We start from the raw sequence: 19440 nt of genomic DNA on the forward strand, positions 1-19440 counted from the left end.
GGAGAAAGCCTTGCTGTATAAAAGACAATTAGCTGCCTTAAATAGGGTACAATGCATAGCAATGGAGTTGAGTTACATTTCGTTGCAAGTTCCTTATTTCCTTATGGGTAACAAACATTTGGGCTGTGGATGACCTTTTCAAAAGAAGCGAGCAGAACATCATTCCTCAACCCAAGTTGGGCTATTTTCTTTTTATTCCAGGGAAGAATCGGGGCATGCCTTGTGGAAAGACCTGCCGGGAAGACCGGGATGATGAGTGGATGGGGGTGAGCCTGGCCCGGCAGCCCAAGGCTGATGGCCAAGTGTTGGTAAGGCCTCTGGGGGTGCCATGGGACAGGGTGGTGCTCTGAGAATGAATGACTTTGATCCCTCAGGAAAGCTGCATGGCATGTGATAAGGGCATGGCTTTGAGGTTGCTTATTCTGGACGGCTGCTTAGACACATAGCTTATCTTTTAATTATATTTTCTTTATCTGTCAGATGTTAAAAATGTTTGTCCAAGGGTGCTGAGATGTGGCTATTGAAAAGGGACAAATAGGCTCAGCGCCTGTGGCTCAAGCGGCTAAGGCGCCAGCCACATACACCTAAGGTGGCGGGTTCAAATCCCTAGCCCGGGCCCGCCAAACAACAATGACAGCTGCAACCAAAAAATAGCCGGGCGTTGTGGCGGGCGCCTGTGGTCCCAGCTACTTGGGAGGCTGAGGCAGGAGACTCGCTTGAGCCCAGGAGTTGGAGGTTGCTGTGAGCTGTAATGCCACGGCACTCTACCCAGGGGGACAGCTTGAGGCTCCGTCTCAAAAAAACAAAAAAAAAAGAAAAGGGACAAATAAAATGTATGTGAAAAGTACTTTGTAAATCTCATTCATTGCATAACTTTTGTGTGTGTGTGTGTGTGTCTTTTTAAGTTCTGCAGAGCCCCTCAAAATGACTGGCTTATGAGCTGTTTACATAAGATGACACAAATCTTAAGATTACAGTCTGTGTTTTGATAGTTGTACACACCTGTGTAACTATTACCCCTACCAAGATATAGACTATTTCCATCATCTGAAAAAATTCTTTTATATCCCTTTCCCATTGACTCTTCTTACCCCCGAGACAACCCCTGCTATGATTTGCATTTCCAGTTATTACTGTTGCTTTTTCTACAACTTCAGGTCAACAGAATCCTATAGCGTGTGCTCTTGTGTAATTTTTTTTTCACTCCACATAATGATTTGGAGATTAGTCCATGTTGTAAGTGGCAGTAGCTCATTCCCCTTTATTCTTACATGAGATTACATTTTGTGAATTACATGTTATTTTTAGTTAGTCATTTATTTGGCTTCTAAAGTGCATATGATGTATTCTGATCCATTGCGTCCTTCAAGGGAGATACAGAGGAAAAGAAGTCTTTGCCTTTGAGGCTCTTGATATCTTAGAGTTGTACTGCCCAGTAAGGGAGTCGTCAGCCACGTGCAGTTATTTGAATTAAATTTATCACAATTAAATCAGAAATGAAGTTTTAAGTCGCATCAGCCCTGTTTCAGTACCCACATGGGGCTGCTGGCTGCTCTGTTGGAAACCGCAGAGAGAGGATTCCATCATCACAGAAAGTTTTACTGGACTCAACCCGAAAAAAGGAATCTCTGACTGTTACAAAGATTTACTTTTTGTCCATTTCCCCCTTTTTCCTTTTAAACTTTTTTACTGAGGTCTAACACTGAAGTGCTTAACCTGTGTAGCTGCATGCCGACATGTACGTTCCGCATGAGCTGAATTTGCTCAGACACACACACTCGTGTGTCCTCACTGCTAATGCCCCAGCAGGTTCCTTTGGCTCTTTCCTGGTCAGTGGTCCTGTCCCCACCAAGATCACCACTCTTCTGACTTCATAGACATTTTCTTGCCATTGGCTTTTACTGGAAGCTGTATGAAGATAGATAGATTTTATGTATATATGTATTTATTTTATTTATTTATTTACTTAAAATAAAAGCATACGACCAGGAAGGGGAGTTAATACTGGTTGTCACTTATGGAGAGCTTCCTTTGGGCCATGTACTATGGAACTGAGGGTTTTGTGAAGAATTTTTGGTTAAGATTTGGGCAAAGTGTTTCTGTTCCCTCTCTGAGGAGCCCACTTTGTGTTAAACTTCATTGTGGCAGGAGCTGTTCATCTGAATCCTACAACCTTCAGCACAGTTAAGCATCTCCCCCTTATTGGGCCCTCAGCAGAAAGAAGAAGGGTGTTGTCACCAGTCTTGTGTAGGTTCTGTTGAGGCTCCCCAGCCCACTGTTTGCCTTGGTTTCCAGTCCTTTCTTCATTGTTGTGTCCAGCCCTGGACTCTCTCCAAGCCCCCAGATTCCTCCAGACACGGTGGCCTCAGGCTGACTGGACAACTTGGCCCCAGAAGGGCCAGAACTCTCGTCTGACATTCTAGGGAAAGAAAGAGAAGGCACAGACCCCTCTATAAATCAAAGGGTGGCCTGAGATCAAGATCCAGAACAAACAGAGTGGAGGGTGTGGCCTGGTGGCAGCCTAGCACGAGATGCCCTTAAGGGTATTGAGCCTAGAGCCTGAGTTTGCTCCTCTAGAAATATCTCCTCTCCCCATGGAGGGATAACCTCTGTGTAGATGAGAACTTGTTTCCAGAGGAACAAGACAGAGCATTCTGCCCTACTGTAAAGCATTATCAAGAAGAGACTATCTCTGGGAACATGAGTAGCAAGAGGGCCGCAGGGAAGATTTAGTCAAGGAAACCAAGAAGGCAGAGCTGGAACGTTGTGGATATGGTGCCGTGGACTGTCCTATCTCATTGCATGCAGGGCTATTTATGTTTATGCAATTATTGTATCCATTTAGTAAACTACTCTGGGTACTGGAGAAAGAGGGGCATCTGACAGCATCTGCCTTTCTTGGACTTTTTTGTTTGTTTTTGCAATTGTGGTCAAAAACATCTACAGTTTACCATCTTAACCATTTTTAAGTGCACAGTGCAGTAGTGGTAACTATGTGAATAATCTCTAGAACTTTATCTTGTAAAACTGCAACTCTGTATCCATTGAACAGCAACTCCCTTTTTCCCTCCCTTCCTGGTCCCTAGGCATCACCATTCTATTTCTGTTTCTAGTATTTGTATATAATGCAAATGTAGTATTTGTATTTTTGTGGCTGGCTTGTTTCACTTAGAACAATGTCCTGAAGGTTCATCACTGTTAGAGCATATGACAGGATTTCATTTTTAAAAGGCTGAATAGTATTTTATTGTATAATGCACACTACGTTTTCTCTATTTATCCATCAATGGACATTTGGTTATTTCTGTCTCTTGGCTCTTGTGAATAACGCTGCTATGCATGTGTGTACAAATATCTCTTTGAGATCCTGCTTTCAATACTTTGGGGTATATATTCAGAAGTGAGATTACAGGTTCATATAGTAATTCTATTTTTAGCTTTTAAAGAAACTTCCACACTGTCTTCTGGAATGGCTGTACCATTTTGTATCCCCACCAGCAGTGCAAAAGGCCTTCAGTTGCTCCACATTTTGCCACTATTTGTTATTATTTTTTTTTTATAGTGGCATTCCTGGTAGTACCAGGTGATAATGTCACTGTGGTTTTGATTTGCATTTCCCTGATGATTAGTGATTTGAGATATTTTCATCTGCTTGCTGGCCAATTGTATATTTTCTCTGGAGTAATGTTTAAGCCCTTTGATCATTTTTAAATTGGAAAGTTTGGTTTCTTTATCATTGATTGTCCTTCGTGGCTTTTTGTACACATGTGATCTTGCTGGGAAAGGCCTCAGTCCTCTCTTCCTTGCCCCCTTCCATCTAGGTCATTCTTCTTCCCCCAGTTTAGGCTCTGCCTCTTCCATGAAGCTTGTTATGAGCTGTATGGAACCAGCTTAGCATCTTCTGTGCCTTTAGGAACTCAACATCACGTTGTTACTCGTTATTGTGTGTATAATTTATTTCATGTGTATTTGTCCTCTTCTATGGAACCCACCTGGGGACATAGACTAAATCTTCCCACTTTCCCTCAGTACCCAGTGGAGAGCTCTTTAAGGAATGGTGTTTAAAAGTGTTTTTGGATAATATAGGGACCAAGTGTCTAATTAGAAACCAAAGCTGATTCTAATCGGTTGATAGAAGAGAAGTGAAATGCCCCTTGGAAATGACAGATGAAGCAAGGCACAATAGGAGACCATCCAGTCCATATTTACGTTTTGGAGGCTTCATATCCATTTGATATTTCTTTAATGTCTCATTTCTACCTGTCACATCTTTCTGGAAGTGTTTATTTTTACATTAATGATAGGAAAGATGTACGTTGTTCAGACATATTTGAGAACTTGCAAGGTGCTTGGGGTTATAGGCAAGAGACCTGTATTCCAAAGGAGCATAATATTGGATCTCAAGGTCGAGTTTGAAGAAGAAGAGGTGGGGTGGCATTTTTAAAACTGGCACCTGGTTCTGATTTCAATGTAAAGAACAGATGGAGAATTTGAAAGCTGTGACAGAGTGAAGTATCTCAATGACAAATGGCATCATGTGGGTCGTAGATCCAGCATCCAGCTCTGTGGTATGACCCAGGCTGTCAGGTGGGCTGGGCAAGTTGACCTTGGCATAGTACCTACCCTTCTCAGCTCCAAGGGCATTGTGGTGCCTTCCAGTTTTTGCCTAGGGACAAATGAAACCATGTAAGCACAGTGTCAGGGTTAGAGGCAAGCCCCTTCCCTTCTCCCCCTCTTACCCTGAACTCAAGTGTGCAGATGACATTTTAAGAAATAGAGGGGGAAATCTCTTCTCAGATATAACCCCTGCACAAACCCAGCACAGGCACTACTTCTCTCTGACCCTGGAGGGGGTCAGAATTCTCAGGTCTAATGTCTCTCCTTTTCATCAGAATTGCCAAGGCTCAGACAACAAATAACTGAAGCTGCTAGATTCTTTCTGGGTGGAAGCAGTGTTCTCTGGTTCTATCTCTCTGCCGTTTCCTTTCTAATCACCAGGACTGTCCCTATCTGTTCACCGCTTCCCCATCTGTCCATTTTTTTTCAAAGCCACAGGGTACATTTTTACATTTACTTTTGTTGCTCTGTTTCCTGCTGCTTTTTTTTTTAAAGTGAACTTTTTAATTGAGCTGTATAACACACATGTAAAAAAGTGCACAAATCATCAGCGTATACTTTGATGGATTTTCATTAGGCAGACATTCTCCAAACAACATTTCCAGCACCGAAGAGGACTTAGCTTCTCCTTCCTCCCTGAGCTAGGGAGCTTGTCTGTGGGTGTTTTGTGGCCTCACAGCATCGCTCTGATCCTGTTCCCATCACATATCCTTCTCAGCAGCCCTGGCCTGGCTGTAGCTGTGCACTCTGAACTTGGAAGCATGACAAAGGCTTTGGCCATCTCTCCGTGGTGGGTGCACTTGGAGGAGGGGTGGAGTGAGGCAGGCAAGACTTTGTGGCCCAGCACCCCCACCCAGTGGCCCCTCCAAGATGTCCTATTTCCGTATACAAAAAAAGGCCTTTGAAATAAAATGTTCATTTTCTTTCTCTTTTCTTCTTATGAGAGGGAAAACAATCTTTATAACTCAAAATATGTCCATATTCTAAGATCGGAGTGATGCTGGGTCCTCCTAGTCTTTTCTTATGATTATTTGAAATCTGAGTTTGAGTAGATCTTGCTGTTTCCAGAGAATGTTCCTTTCATATTCTTTCCCACTCTGCCCCATCCCTCCCTCATGACAGAACTCATTTGGAGAGATGGATGGAGTTGCTAATGCTTTGGAGACAGTCCTTAGGAATTTTATCTTTTTATATAGAGGTCAGATTGACATGTGTGTATATACAATGATAATCAGGGCTAAACACAGTCTTTTCTTCCTATAATTTATATTCCAAGAGACTTTTCATTGTTTTCCTATGTGGATCCTGCCTTTGACACTTTGCTCTCTGACCTCCCAGAATGCTGTAATTTTAGTTTAATGTGAAATGTAGTATTTGGATCTTCTAGAAATTCTCTAAGATCACTCTTTAAATAGTTTATGGCATATAAAAAAAGAGGCAATAATAAACCAGGCATGAGATGCAGTGAGTTCTGTCTTGTGTCTGCACTCAGCTAGCTGGCAACCTCTTTTCATAGTCCCGGCAACCTGGAAATATGATAAAACACCATCAGCTAAGATCTTTGCTGAGTCCATAAACTAAAATATAACTACTGTACCCACAAATTTCATGAAAACAAGTGATGTAAATTAGCAAACCATCAGAATTGAGTCAGAACTTTAAAAAAATCAATTACTTGGCAGTATGTAGTGATTATCTGCTTAGTGATAATGTTTTTATAGTTCCTTGTCTATTGAGAAATAGACAATCTATTGAGAAATGTACTATTTTAGCACAAAGCAGTACCAAGTGGGAGGAGGAAGATGGGTTGCAGTAGAGGAATAGCAATAGACTGTTTTCTGTAGTTTGATGTTATGGGACAAGAGTTAGAGTGTGGGCTAGTTGTGGCTTTGAGAACCATTCCAAGTGTGTCCTCTTTGCTATTGGGCAGAGAGTGGCCTTGATGGGGGCCCTGGTGGCAGTTGGCTGGAAGGATAAAGAGTGGAGAGCTTAGAAGGCAGTGATCTTACCGTGGGATAACCTCGGGGATCCATTCCCCTTACCCATGAGGTGATGCTGGCCATTCCATTCTACTCCAGAGTGGTTATTTCAGGTGTTCTGGGCCCTGTGGGGGGTATTGTATGGACAATAAATAGCCATCAGGCCTGGGTAGGGAGGTGGTGGTCGTGTGGGTGGATTTTGATGTTTCCTTAGGCAGGAATTAGAGGTTTTAAGATAGGAAATGCTTTATAGCAAGACAAGGAGGACTCAAATTTGTGGATTCTAATCCAGTTTGCAGCACCACTTACTGTTTGCCACTTAGGCAAAGCCCTCTCTGAGACTTGGTATTCCTGGACAGAAAACAGAAATTCTCAGGACGTCTCTGCCTACTTTCAGGCTTGCAGAAGAGGTCAAGGGGAGACCATCAGAATGCTCTATGTTATAACTTAGAGAAACAGTGGATTTGAGATAAACAAACTAAGATGTTAAAAAACTCCTATGATTTGGGCAGTGACTGTGGCTCAAAAGAGTAGGGCGCCAGCTACTGGAGGTGACAGGTTCAAACCCAGCCCCAGCCCAAACAAAACTCTTATGATTTTAAAATGCGTTATTTTAAGAAAATGCATCCACTGGCCAGCGTGAAGTAGAATGATGACAGATGTGAATGGTGAGTGGTCAGAAGAGGTGGGCTGGGCAGAGTTTGTGTTCTGAGTGGGCAAATCGGCTCCTCATCAGTGCTGTGCTGGAATCTGGATGTGTGGAGACACTCTCCAAAACTGGGGCCACTGTCATGTCCAAGCCAGAGGCCAGGGCGTGTTCACTGGGGCAGAGAATGAACCAGGTCTATGTTCTAGCTGCTGGCACTGCATCCAGGTCTGTTGACAAGAACAGCCCTGCCTTATAGTGCTTCTCTTAGGTTTGACCCTAATGCTGCGAGGCTGTCCATACTGATGTCCTCGTCTCACACGTGCCAGCTGCTCACCCACCCAGAACTCTTTGCCCTGAACTTTCCCTTAGGTTTCCCCGCCACCTGCACTCTCACTTCCTCAGGTCTCTCCTGAGAGAGGTTTCCCTGACCAGCCTATCAAAACCACATGGTCCCTGACATGAGAAAACTGTCTGGTGAGATGGGAATGTTCTATGTCTTGCTAGGGGTTGGTCACATGAGCATGCACATTTGTCAGAGCCCATTAGTGATACATCTGGGATTTGTGGATTTAGCAATATGTAAATTTACATCAAAAAAAGAGAACCATCCACAAACATTTACTTCTCGTTAATGAGATGCGTGCTGTAGCTGTGTTTCTGTAGGTTAAAAACACAGTTGAATATTGGCAGTTCCTCCCTTTCCTGCTCTCCTCACATCCCGGTGTTCCCTGGGGCCCACTGGCTGTACCTCTGATGTGCATCCTGAAGCCACCTCCTGGGCCTATCTCCAGTGCCCCACCCTGAGCCAGGCCAGCATCATCTCTCACCTGGCTGTTCATTTCCACACCTGCTCACCTGCAGTCTCCACTGCAGCCAAATTACCTTTTGCAAACTGTGAATCACATAGCACCACTCACCTATGCAAGCCTCTCCTTTGGCTTCCCACTGCATGTCCACTGAAGTCACAGTTGCTCGCCTGGCCCCCAGCCCCCTCTCTGGCCTTGTCTTCCTTCCACCATGGTCACTCCAGAACAGCGCCACTGGCCTCCTTTCTTTTCTTGAACCTCTGAGGCTTTCTCACTTCGTGCCTTTTTCACCTGCTATCTCTTCATCCTGAAACTCTCTCAGTGCAGGTAGTACTTTCCCAGGCTTTAGGGCCCCAGCCTCTGCTATAAACCATCCTTCCAACCCCGAGATTCTCTATTCCATACCCTTTCTTTCCAGTACTCAGTATCGCCACAGTTGTCATTTGTTGATGTTTGTTTACTGTCTGTCTCCTTCTCTTTGCCTCCCAGGGGTTCATTCTGGTTTGTGTGGTTTTCATAGTGATGCCTGATAAGAAGGTGTGGCTTCCCAGCCCCTCTGTTCCTCTCTCCCCCCACAGAGGGAACCAGCTGGTCCTGCCAGGAGTCTGGTTTGCAGACTTTGGGGGACCAACTTTCCTGCTCTCCATCCCTCTTTGCCTCCATAGGCCTGTGCCCACCGCTGGAAGAATATCTACTACGAATCAGACCACATCCTGCCCCATGGCTTCTGCTACATCATCCCATCCAACCTCCAGGCCAAAGGCAGGACGCTGATCCCTTGCTATGAAGGTGAGCTGGGACTGACTCTCCCTCATCTCTCCACCCACCTCTTGCCCTAAACACCCTCCACTCTCCATGCCACCACCTGAATGTTTCCTCCAACTTTCTACATGCTAGTGAGAAGGCAGCACTGTCTGTCCCCAGGTGGCCTCTCAGTGGGCCTGAGGCCCTGCCCGACCTTGCATGCCTCTGCCTTGGAGCCCGTGGTTTTTTGTTTTGTTTTCTGAGACAGTCTCACTTCGTCACCCTCAGTAGAGTGACGTGGTGTCATAACTCACAGCAACCTCAAACTCTTGGGCTCAAGCGATTCTCTTGCCTCAGTCTCCCAAGTAGCTGAGACTACAGGTGCTTGCCATACCACCCAGCTATTTTTAGAGACAGGGTCTCGCTCTTGCTCAGACTGGTCTTAAACTCCTGAGCTCAAGCAATCCACCTGCTGTAGCCTCCCAGAGTGCAAGGATTACAGGCATGAGCCACCATGCCTGTCCAGAGCCAATGGTTTTGATTATGCTTTATGAAGTCCCAGAGACTGAAATTCAATAAACCTCAGCCAAGGGACCAAACCCTTGGGTTCCTGGCACTTCCAGATGCTGTTTGGCTTGGGAAACTTACTTCCCCTTTCTGGACCTCAGTTTCCTCATCTGAAAATGCACAGGTTCACCCAGATGATCTCTATAGTCCTATGTAGCTCCCAGTCAGCCTTTAGGCTCCTCTAAAGTTCATGGTTGCATCATGTACAGATGTCCAGAGATGGGAGAGGAGGTACCTGGGATTCCTAAGGCAATAGCTAGACAGAAACGTAACACCTCCCAAAATGGACTTCCCTTCTCACATGATCTTAAAACCTCATAATGCTAGAGAATTGGGTACAGATTTTTTTTTGTTTATTTTTGTTTTTTGAGATGAGAGTCTCACTCTGTTGCTCCAGGCCAGAGTGCTATGGTGTCATAGCTCATAGCAACCTCATACTTGTGGGCTCAATCGATCCTCCTGCCTCAGGCTCCGGAGTAACTGGGACTATAAGCACCTGCCACAATGTCCGGCTAATTTTTCTATTTTTTATAGAGATGAGGTCTTGCTCTTGCTCAGGTTGGTCTCAAACATTTGAACTCAAGGGTTCCTCCCATCTTGGCCTCCCAGGGTGTTTGATGCAGTTTTAAGAGCTTCTCACCAAGGGGTGCTTGGGTCTTGGAAGGAATGTGCATCTTGTCAGGTTTCCTGCTTAGAACTTTCTAATGCTTGGGCATTGAGGATGATTGAGTTAATGACTATTTAGCCCAGTTGAATTTGAACATTAGGCATTCAGAAAATACTGTAATTTTCTTTGGTCTTATGGCTTATGGCTTATGATCTTAGGTCTTCCTAGCCTAACTTTGGGTGAGCTGAACCTGTTCCTTCTCTAAATGCTGGATTTTTGTTTTTTAATCCCTTGCCCCCCAATTTATTTGTTTGAACAAAAGAAGTCTCACTGGATCTTATCCACCTTGCCTTGGGCCTCCCTCCGTGTTCACAGGTTTCAAATTTTGGGCATTGAAAAGGTTCCCGAATGTAAGAGCAGCCCCTTAGAAAAGGGGGAAAACAAAGCTGAAAGTTTCTGTAGTTCTAGGCCCCGCAAGAGGAGAGTGGCAACAGATACTCTGATTTCTCTAGACGACTGGGTTGGTGGGGGTGGGGGAGACAGGCCACAGAGAGCTCTTGCGTATGCTCTGTTGACATTAGGGGTCTCTCTACCTTGCAGCCTTGCAGACTAAACTAAATGTGCTTTGGCTCTTATGACACATCACATTATGATGTACAGTGGAAGGGTATTAGATTTGCGTATCACCTAGACCAGCCTCCTGTCTTTATTGAGGTCCAGAGGGTGGTATGTCTTGTCTAAGCCTGAGTTTTTTTTTCCTGTCTGAATTCATATGCCACACAACTGAGAGGCAAAGTAGTATGGTGGCTAGAGCACAGACTCTGGACCCAGATTTCATATCCTGGCTCTGCCACTTCCACCTATTAACAGTGTCACCTCTGATGAATTATTTAACTTCTCTGTGCCTAACCCACCTCAAGGGGCTGTGAAGAGGATTAAGTGAGTTACTGCTTCTTAGTTCTTAAAACAGTTCTGGCATATGTACTAGATACTAAGCATATGTATGTTAATATACCATATTATACACTAGAGGCTAATGTACACCAGAGGCTGACTGACTTGGATACTGGGAATAGATTCCTCTTGATCTTATTAAGTACTTGTCAGGCGCCAGATAGACAAAACCCAAGTGACACAATCCCAGGTTATCAAGAAGCTTCCCATCTGCCAGGAAAACAGGGAACATGGTGTGTTAAAAGTGGGAAGAAATTCCCTGCCATTTCAAGCACTTCTGAGTCCTCTCCCCAAGGGCTAAAGCTACATGGATCCACATGCAAGGTGGCGTTAGGCAGGATTATTTCCTTTTACAGTTGGAAAAACTGAAACCCACTTAAAATCTGCAGTTGGTTGAGGCCTTAAAAGGAAGGGATAGTGGAAACCCATTTTGGTCCCAGCTGTGGGCACAGGGGAGGGGAGGAGGGGACTGCTGTCTCTGGATGCACTTCCTGTGGAACAGCCTGAAGACCCTGGTGGGGGCTGTGGGTTGAGACAGCTCCCGCACACCCCTGCCTCTGTGGCCTCTGGCCTGCCCACTTACTCCTCATCAGGAGTGGACATTGTAATACAATGCCTCCACTGCATTTACCTCTTTGGGTTATTGTGAGGGGCTCAGAGAAAACTCAGGGGAAAGTGCTCAGAAGGACTGGCCTCCCAGGGTTGTCATGAGGGCCAGCTGTTTTCTTTTCAGAATGTTGGAGGTTGGTTTGGTTGAGGAAACCCTCTGGTGGGCACCTTTCCAAGACGACTCAAGCTTTTGACTTTTTAAAAAATAATTGGTTTTTGATTTGGCACAAGGACCTTTTTCTCATGGCTTTTCAGGTGCTTCCTGTTTCTGGTTGGGTGGGAAGGACTACTAGAATATCCTGCTGGAACCAGGAAGTACAGAGGGAATGAGAAATAAAAATGAACTTAGGACATAAAATAAACTCATGGATTGCAGCCTTCAAACAGCTTAGTTTGTGCTTGTCTGATACAAAAACAGCATCATTCCTAGTGTATGTTGGTTGGTTTTATCAGAATGTGTAAGCTCTAGTGGGATGCCATGGACATGGGGAAAACTATTTGTAAATTAAAGAACAAGCACTGTAAAGCATTCGTTACTATTAAACAAGCCATGATAGTTTCAGACTCCCCCAAGTTGAGTCAGTGCATGTGATAAATTCAAGTACAGAGATTTCTTTCATCCTTTGCCCTTGAGCCCACTGAGGCAAGAACCCGGAGCTTAGCAGGAGTGAGGCTATAAACAAGTCATCTTTTTATTGTGACAGAAAGACCTTGTAAGTATGGAATAACTTGGGAGCAGCATGACAAATTAACAAAAAGTGTTTAAGATAAAACACTGATAAAGAAATACAAGAGGCAATTATGATACCATTGTGTATCAGACCTAAATTTCAGAGTCTGACTTTTACTACTCACTTATTTTATGATTAAATCTACATTCTCCTACTTTCTGAGTTGGTGCTCTCACCTGTAAAATGGGGAGGTATTGAAGTGTATAAAGAGCTTTGCATAATACCCAGCTCAGAGTGAACACTTATATCCTTCAATTAGAAAATGTAAGTGTCTAAATAACTTTCAAGTAATACAATAGCATTCCTAGATGTTCTCAAAAGAACTAAAAGTCTAATAGTTGGCTGTGTATCATTAACTGATTTAGTGAATAGATAAGGGAGAATAGAAAGTATTACTAAAATAATTTTAAGAGCCCCTAACATATGGTTTCTTTTTTTTTTTTTTTTGAAACGGAGCCTCAAGCTATCCCCTTGGGTAGAGTGCCATGCCATCACAGCTCATAGCAACCTCCAACTCTTGGGCTCAAGCGAGTCTCCTGCCTCAGCCTCCCAAGTAGCTGGGACTACAGGCGCCCGCCACAACGCCTGGCCATTTTTTTTTGGTTGCAGCCATCATTGTTGTTTGGCGGGCCCGGGCTGGGGATTCGAACCCGCCACCTTAGGTGTATGTGGCTGGTGCCTTAGCCGCTTGAGCCACAGGCGCCGAGCCCATATGGTTTCTTAAATACAGTTGAAGATCATATTTGTACTCTTTATTTGCTTGGTAAACTCTCCTTGCCTCCTTTGTGTAGATGGTCTAAAGTTTAGCTCACACCATGATTAAATGTTCTTAAATTTGGAAGTCTTGGGGTCCACATTTATCAAATTTTACTGTGCTTTAAAATTGCTCCATTGGATCCAAAGATTTCTGTGCCACTGACTTTATTATTGGGGAATAATATTCCCTGGCCTTTTATTCCTAATGTGTTTTTGCATTTCTCAGGACAGTGATTATTTCTAGGGAGGAAAATAGATCACCCATTCAAATGTGAAGATTTCTTTCCCCTTCCAATGTTGAAGACTGCGGCTCCACAGGGGATAAAAATCAATCAAGATGCACTTACAAATGAATAGCAATTGGGGTTTTGTTGTGTTTTTGTTTTGTTTGGAGAGAACCATAAAAGGCTATGTTGATCCATAAAATAATTCAGGAACAAGCCTCATAAATTTTTATTAAATAAAAACCCCTACATTTACATAAAATTTTATGGTTTCCAAGGAGCTTTCATAAACACTATCTTGTTTAAGTAAATACAGCAAACTTAAAAAAAAAAAAGAAGATGTGCTTCTACATTATAGCTGATTAAAATGGAGAGGGATCCTGATGGGAAAAATGGAGGGTGGCCCATGGGGCTGAAAGGAGGAGGTCAGAGGTCCCTGGCAGTGGCTCTCTGGAGTCTGAGCCCCCATTAAGCTTTCTTCTTGGAGCCAAGAATTTGTATCTGGGACAAAAATATATTCTATATATGCAATGCATGGAAATGACTACTTAAAGTGCATCTTCTAGTATTTTACTTACAGATGTCCAAATTTTGTGGGTCGTCTTCTAAAACTGCCTGTCTGTGTGATGAATGTTTTACGTTTTGTTCCTCGCAGAGAAACTAACATAGCCACCTAACATTTATGGAGCACCTACTGGGTGCCAGGGATAGTGCTAGGTACTTAACCTTTGTGATCTTACTGAGTAATCACATCACTCTGGGGTAAACTATTCTCATCCCATTACATAGACGAGAAAAATGTGGCTTGGGTAGGTTGATGAAGGTCACAGGCTGGTTAAGCAGAGAAAGGCTGCTGGTTTTAGGTAGTAGTAGATTTATTTATAGCTACTTGTTCTGTTGGGAGGTTGGTTTTCTTTGCGATTGCTAGGGTGCTGTGGTCCGTCACAAAGAAAAAGAGCCTGGGTTTTTTCAGTGTCATAATTTTATTTTTTAGAAAAATTTGGGATACCACACTGTAGACTTTTGAGTACTGTTAGAGTCTTGCAATTGTCGACAAAAGCTATAGATAAGTCCTAGCAGGTAGAGAGACGGATGTCTATTAACTGGGTAAAATGTAGCCAGGAGGCCGATCTGCTCTGTCCTGAGTCTCTCCTGATGCAGAACATTTGGTTTTCATATCTGAACAGTAGTTTGGCTGTTTAAGTCTACTTAGTTCTGAGCTGGGGTTCTAAGTGAAATGTGACTGTCTCATGTTCAGGGTTACTTTTTCTAGAGGGATGAAACATGACACAAGGTGGGTCAAGTTGAACATACATGCATTATCATGTGCCTATAGGGTTGCTTGGTTCTGGGTGGAAGGAACTATTTAAAGATTATGAAACTTTCTTTTTTTTTTTTTTTGGTAAATTTTATTGTAAAAAGTATGTAACATATAGTCAGGTATTGTGGCAGGCATCTGTAGTCCCAGCTACTTGGGAGGCTGAGGCAAGAGAATCACTTAGGCCCAAGAGTTTGAGATTGTGGTGAGCTGTGATGCTACAGTACTCTACCCAGGGCAACATAGTAAGACTCTGTCTCAAAAAAAAATGAAAAAAATATGCAAAATCTGCTAACAGCACAGCACATAAGAATCAATCAGTTTGAACAATGTTCAAATCATGAAAAGTTTTCCCTATTCCCTTGGGTATTATTAAATATGTGAGATCTTGCAATGGAAAAAAAAAGTATGTAACATAAAGTTTACCATTTTCCAACTTTTAAAGTGTAGAGTTTTGTGGCATTAACGTTTGTATCGTTGTACAGCCATCACCATCATCCATCTCCAGAACTTTATCTTCCAAACTGAAACTCTGTGCCCCTAAAGTGGTGACTCCCCATTCCCTGCCTTCTCCTAGCCCTTGGCAACCAGCATTCTATTTTCTGTTTCTATGAATGTGCCTGCTCTAAGCGCCTCATCTAAGTGGGATCCTACAGTACATTTTTTTTTATGACTGGTTCATTTCATCAGCATAATGTCTTCAAGGTATATCCAGATTGTGTCATATGTTAGAATCTCCTTTTTTAAAAGCTGAATAATATTCCATTTGTGTATGGGTGTGTATACACAGAGGGTGGTTATAAAATTCCTATGCAATTTAAAACTGCACACGAATTTGATGGCCACCCTGCCTGTCACTGGAAATGTACTTTATGGAGCGTGATGATGTGGCAAAGGGATTGGATCCAGGTCCGGAGCCCTGCTCTTTAGTCCTGCTTATAAGGCTAATGACCTGTGTGGCTTTAAGTAAACCACTTACTCTCTGAGCATCTCTAAACTGAATGGATAGGATTAGCATTGTTAGGCATTGTCTAAAGATCTTTTCTCCTTATAAAACCTCTTTTCCCACTTAATTCTGAGTTTCTGGCTTTATGCAATTTGCTTTTAATGCTCACCATAACTTAATCATCAATTATTTTGATAAAATGTTCTCCCTCCTTCCCTAACCCAGCTATTCAGTTCACTTTTCTGTTACCATTTAGGGCTATGATCTCTCTTAACTGAGGGTAATTTTGTTCTCTTTTCTTTGTTGTGTGTTTAAATGTCTTTTTTTTAATCTGTCTGCCCAAATGCATTGTTCCCTAAATTGTTGGATAATTATCAGTTGTTTACATTTGCCACTTGGTGGTGAAATTCATAAATAATCAAATACTGAGAAGCTTCCCCCCCTATTGTTTTATTTTGTAGCTAATAAGGGAACTCTGAAAAAAATAATTCAAAAATGGATGTGTTAAAAAGACTAGCTTTGAAAGATGATACTTTCTCAAATGGGCAATAGGAAGATTGTTAGGAAGAATATATGTTACACTGTATATAATTTTTTTTTTTTTTTAGAGACAGAGTCTCACTTTGTCACCCTTGGTAGAGTGCAGTGGCATCACAGCTCACAGCAACCTCCAGCTCTCTTGGGCTTAAGCCATTCTCTTGCCTCAGTGTCCGAGTAGCTGGGACTACTGGCGCCTACCACAATGCCTGGCTATTTTTTTGGTTGCAGTTTGGCCGGGGCCAGGTTTGAACCTGCCACCCTCGATATATGGGGCGGTGCCTACTCACTGAGTCATAGGCGCCACCCACACTGTATATAAATTTTGATCTTTCCATGGATTGTTTTATCCAGGGGTTTGGGCAGAGTGCAGGAAGTGACCCCACCCAATCAGTGGTCTTCTTGAATGAATTAAGTTCATTAGTGTAGGCTCCACGTATTGAGTTGTGGGTTGGAAACCAGTATTTTTTCCTTCTCTTTCGACAAGGTTTAATAAAACCAACAGCTAAACCAAGGAAAATACTACTTGTTTTTAGAATGAGTTAAAATATGACCCATAGGCCAAGTAATTCAAACCTAGCCACAGCAGAGGGCTCCAACCCAGTCCCAGCTCCTCAAGTGATTTCTAGGTCCCCTTATTCAGTCCTGACTTTGGGATCCCAGGTTTGGCTTCCCCAGATTTAAGAGTTAGGCTTGTTGCAGTGTCTGTGAGCTGCTGTCAGACAAAGCCTGCTTCTCCCTTGCTTTGAGGTGGATGAATATTTTGTTTCTTAGCACAGAAGAAACTAGCATATCACAGTCCTCTCTACTTGGCCACATCCTTGGGGCAGTTGGAGATCACATGGACGTGCCCAGGAGCAGCCAGCTGCTGGCCCCACAGCCTTTGTGTTTGTGCAGGAAAGGTCCTTCCTGGGAACTCAGGAGACTAGAAGTCACCCCACCCCCTCCCGGGTCTCTCCACCCTGCACTTCCTGGACTTGTCAATGGAGGGAGGGGGCAGGATCAGACTTCATGGGGATGCTGTAGGGGGTGGGCAGCCCCTTGCCTCTGTCTACCCCCACCTCTCTTCCCAGAGCTCTGTGTGTATATAGGCTGTGCTGGCATCTTAGGTCTAGGCAAGGAAAATCACGTTTGCTAATTTTTTTGAGACAGAGTCTTAAGCTGTTGCCCTGGGTAGAGTGCCGTGATGTCACAGCTCACAGCTACCTCAAACTCTTGGCGTTAAGCAATTCTTTTGCCTCAGTATCCTGAGTAGCTGGGACTACAGGCACCCTTCATAAGGCCCAGCTACTTTTTGGTGGTAGTTGTCATTGTTGTTTGGCAGGCCTGGGCTGGGTTTGAACTCGCCAGCTCTGGTGTATGTGGCTGGTGCCCTAGCTGCTTGAGCTACAGGCACTGAGCCACATTTGCTATTTTTAATCAGTGTTTTTAGATATGCACTTGTTAGCATAATCTTATGTATGTACATTTGGGGGAAGAAATGCCTGTGTACAGACATTTGGGAGGTAGATTAGGGAGAAAACTCATCCTTCCTTCTTTATATTATTATTATTTTGGAGAAGGAATTAGGTTAAAATAATAGTGGTGCCCTTAACTTACAGAAATATTTTAAAAAGAGTAGAAACGATAGAATGTGCCTGTTCTGGTCTGCTGTGTCTGGCCAGCATGTCCTGGGAAGGCCCCGGAACCCACACCTGGGCCCACACCACAGCAGTATGCTGAGGTGGTGATACCTGCTGTGTCACCTTGTTCACTTTGCACAGTGCTATCTTAGATCCTTCCTCACTCAGGATTAGTGAATATACATTAGACCAGCACAATGTGTTGGTGTTTTGTTTTTTGCTGAATAGGAGCAGGCTGGCTGGGCACACAATTTGGGTCTTGGCTGCCTTGACTTTTATGGTGATGCCATATCTCAAGGTGTAGTTGACCCAGACTAGCTCTGAAGTATTTCTGGGAAGACTGTCCCTATCATTTCTTCGGAGGGATTTGGCCTTCAGAAAAAGAAGCACTTTGCATAAGGAGGGCAGGACATGAACACAGGCATAGCAACTTCATGTCACTGCAGCCTCATGGGCCTGAGTCTCGGGGTGGGGCAGCCCACTGTGGCCAAGTGACTCTTCTCAGGTCTTCAAGGACGGGCAGTGAAGGTCATGTCAGGGGTTGAACAGGGAGTGGAGAACTGCCTCCAAATTTTTTTTTTAGCTCCTCCTGAGGCCCAAGAAGATGCACTTGCCCAAGGTAGAATCAGCCAATCTTAAGTTTGGAAACCCCAGAAAAATCCATCCAGTGGGTCCTTATCTCCCATCACACCTACAACTGGCCTCTGGCCGCTGAGGTTAATGGTGATACTAGGTCTAGAACCCAGGACTCCTTTTTAAGCAGGTCTAGGACAGAGTTCAGGGAGACTGGCAGGTCAGAAGAGAAAAGGGCAGGACTGAAGGGTCAGTGGGGATAAAGGCCCATGGGGGAGCGTTTTGGGGAGTTCAGGGACCTAGTGGCAGGAGGAGTGTGCCTGGACCTCAAGTCTGTGCATGGACCACACTGAGATGAATGAACTCATCTTTGTGTTGTATCAGCTTTGTGATGAACAAGCCCACTTGATGATGTGAAGAAAGTATCATTTACTTTTTCCTGCAAGACTACCTGACAGAGAAGTTGACAGGGGTGGTCTGGAAGCCTTTCGAGGGCTTGGAATGTGAGGCTGCCCGACCTAGTAGCACCAGTGGAACCATCCTAGGTTAGAGTTGCCAGGCCCTACAACTGCCCCCCTGAAACATGTGTGGTGGGGATGGCGCAGGAGGTGGGAGGATAGCACTGGATCCCATTGCACATTGAAGGTGTTAAAGACAGAGTCACAGAAGTTTCTGAGAGGCTGGAGCCTGGCCTGCTCTCAGACCGAGAGTTGTGGCTTTGGGTCCCAGTCATAGGCTCCATGTTGTTTGATTCGCTGTCCTAGACCATCCCGAGAGGCAGGTGAAGTCAAAGCCAATGGAGGTACCTGCATCGATGTGTGTCCCAGGCCCTGTGACATTTGGTGGGGACGTCCTAGTTTGGGAGCTGGGGTCTGGCTGAGGCAATGGGCTTCCCCTTGCTGGCCTTCAGCCTGGGGCAAGAGCAGGGAACTCTCAACTCCCAGGAAGCTGTGGCCACCTTGGACACCCGGCTTCTGCTCCCAGCACAGAGCATTGCTGAATAGTTTGGGGATGAGGTAGAAAAAGGCCCTGAAGTTCACACATCTACTCTTTCTTTCTTTCTTTCTTTCTTTCTTTCTTTCTTTCTTTCTTTCTTTCTTTCTTTCTTTCTTTCTTTCCTTCCTTCCTTCCTTCCTTCCTTCCTTCCTTCCTTCCTTCCTTCCTTCCTTCCTTCCTTCTTTCTCCTTGTTACAAAGAAACC

The 19440-nt window shown here is 44.2% G+C and overlaps 1 protein-coding gene across 1 annotated transcript in view; it reads left to right on the forward strand.

Moving 5' to 3' along the window:
* The window catches only part of ITGA9 (integrin subunit alpha 9), a 346390-nt gene that overhangs the window by 19223 nt on the left and 307727 nt on the right, over positions 1-19440 (forward strand). The window contains exons 3-4 of the mRNA XM_003781794.3: positions 202-308; positions 8717-8840. Of these exons, the coding sequence (XP_003781842.1) occupies positions 202-308; positions 8717-8840 (231 nt within the window). The remainder of the gene's footprint in view (positions 1-201; positions 309-8716; positions 8841-19440) is intronic.

This window comes from Otolemur garnettii, unplaced genomic scaffold (genome assembly GCF_000181295.1).
Source record: "Otolemur garnettii isolate 467f Iridium unplaced genomic scaffold, OtoGar3 scaffold00002, whole genome shotgun sequence".
NCBI classification, from domain to species: domain Eukaryota; kingdom Metazoa; phylum Chordata; class Mammalia; order Primates; family Galagidae; genus Otolemur; species Otolemur garnettii.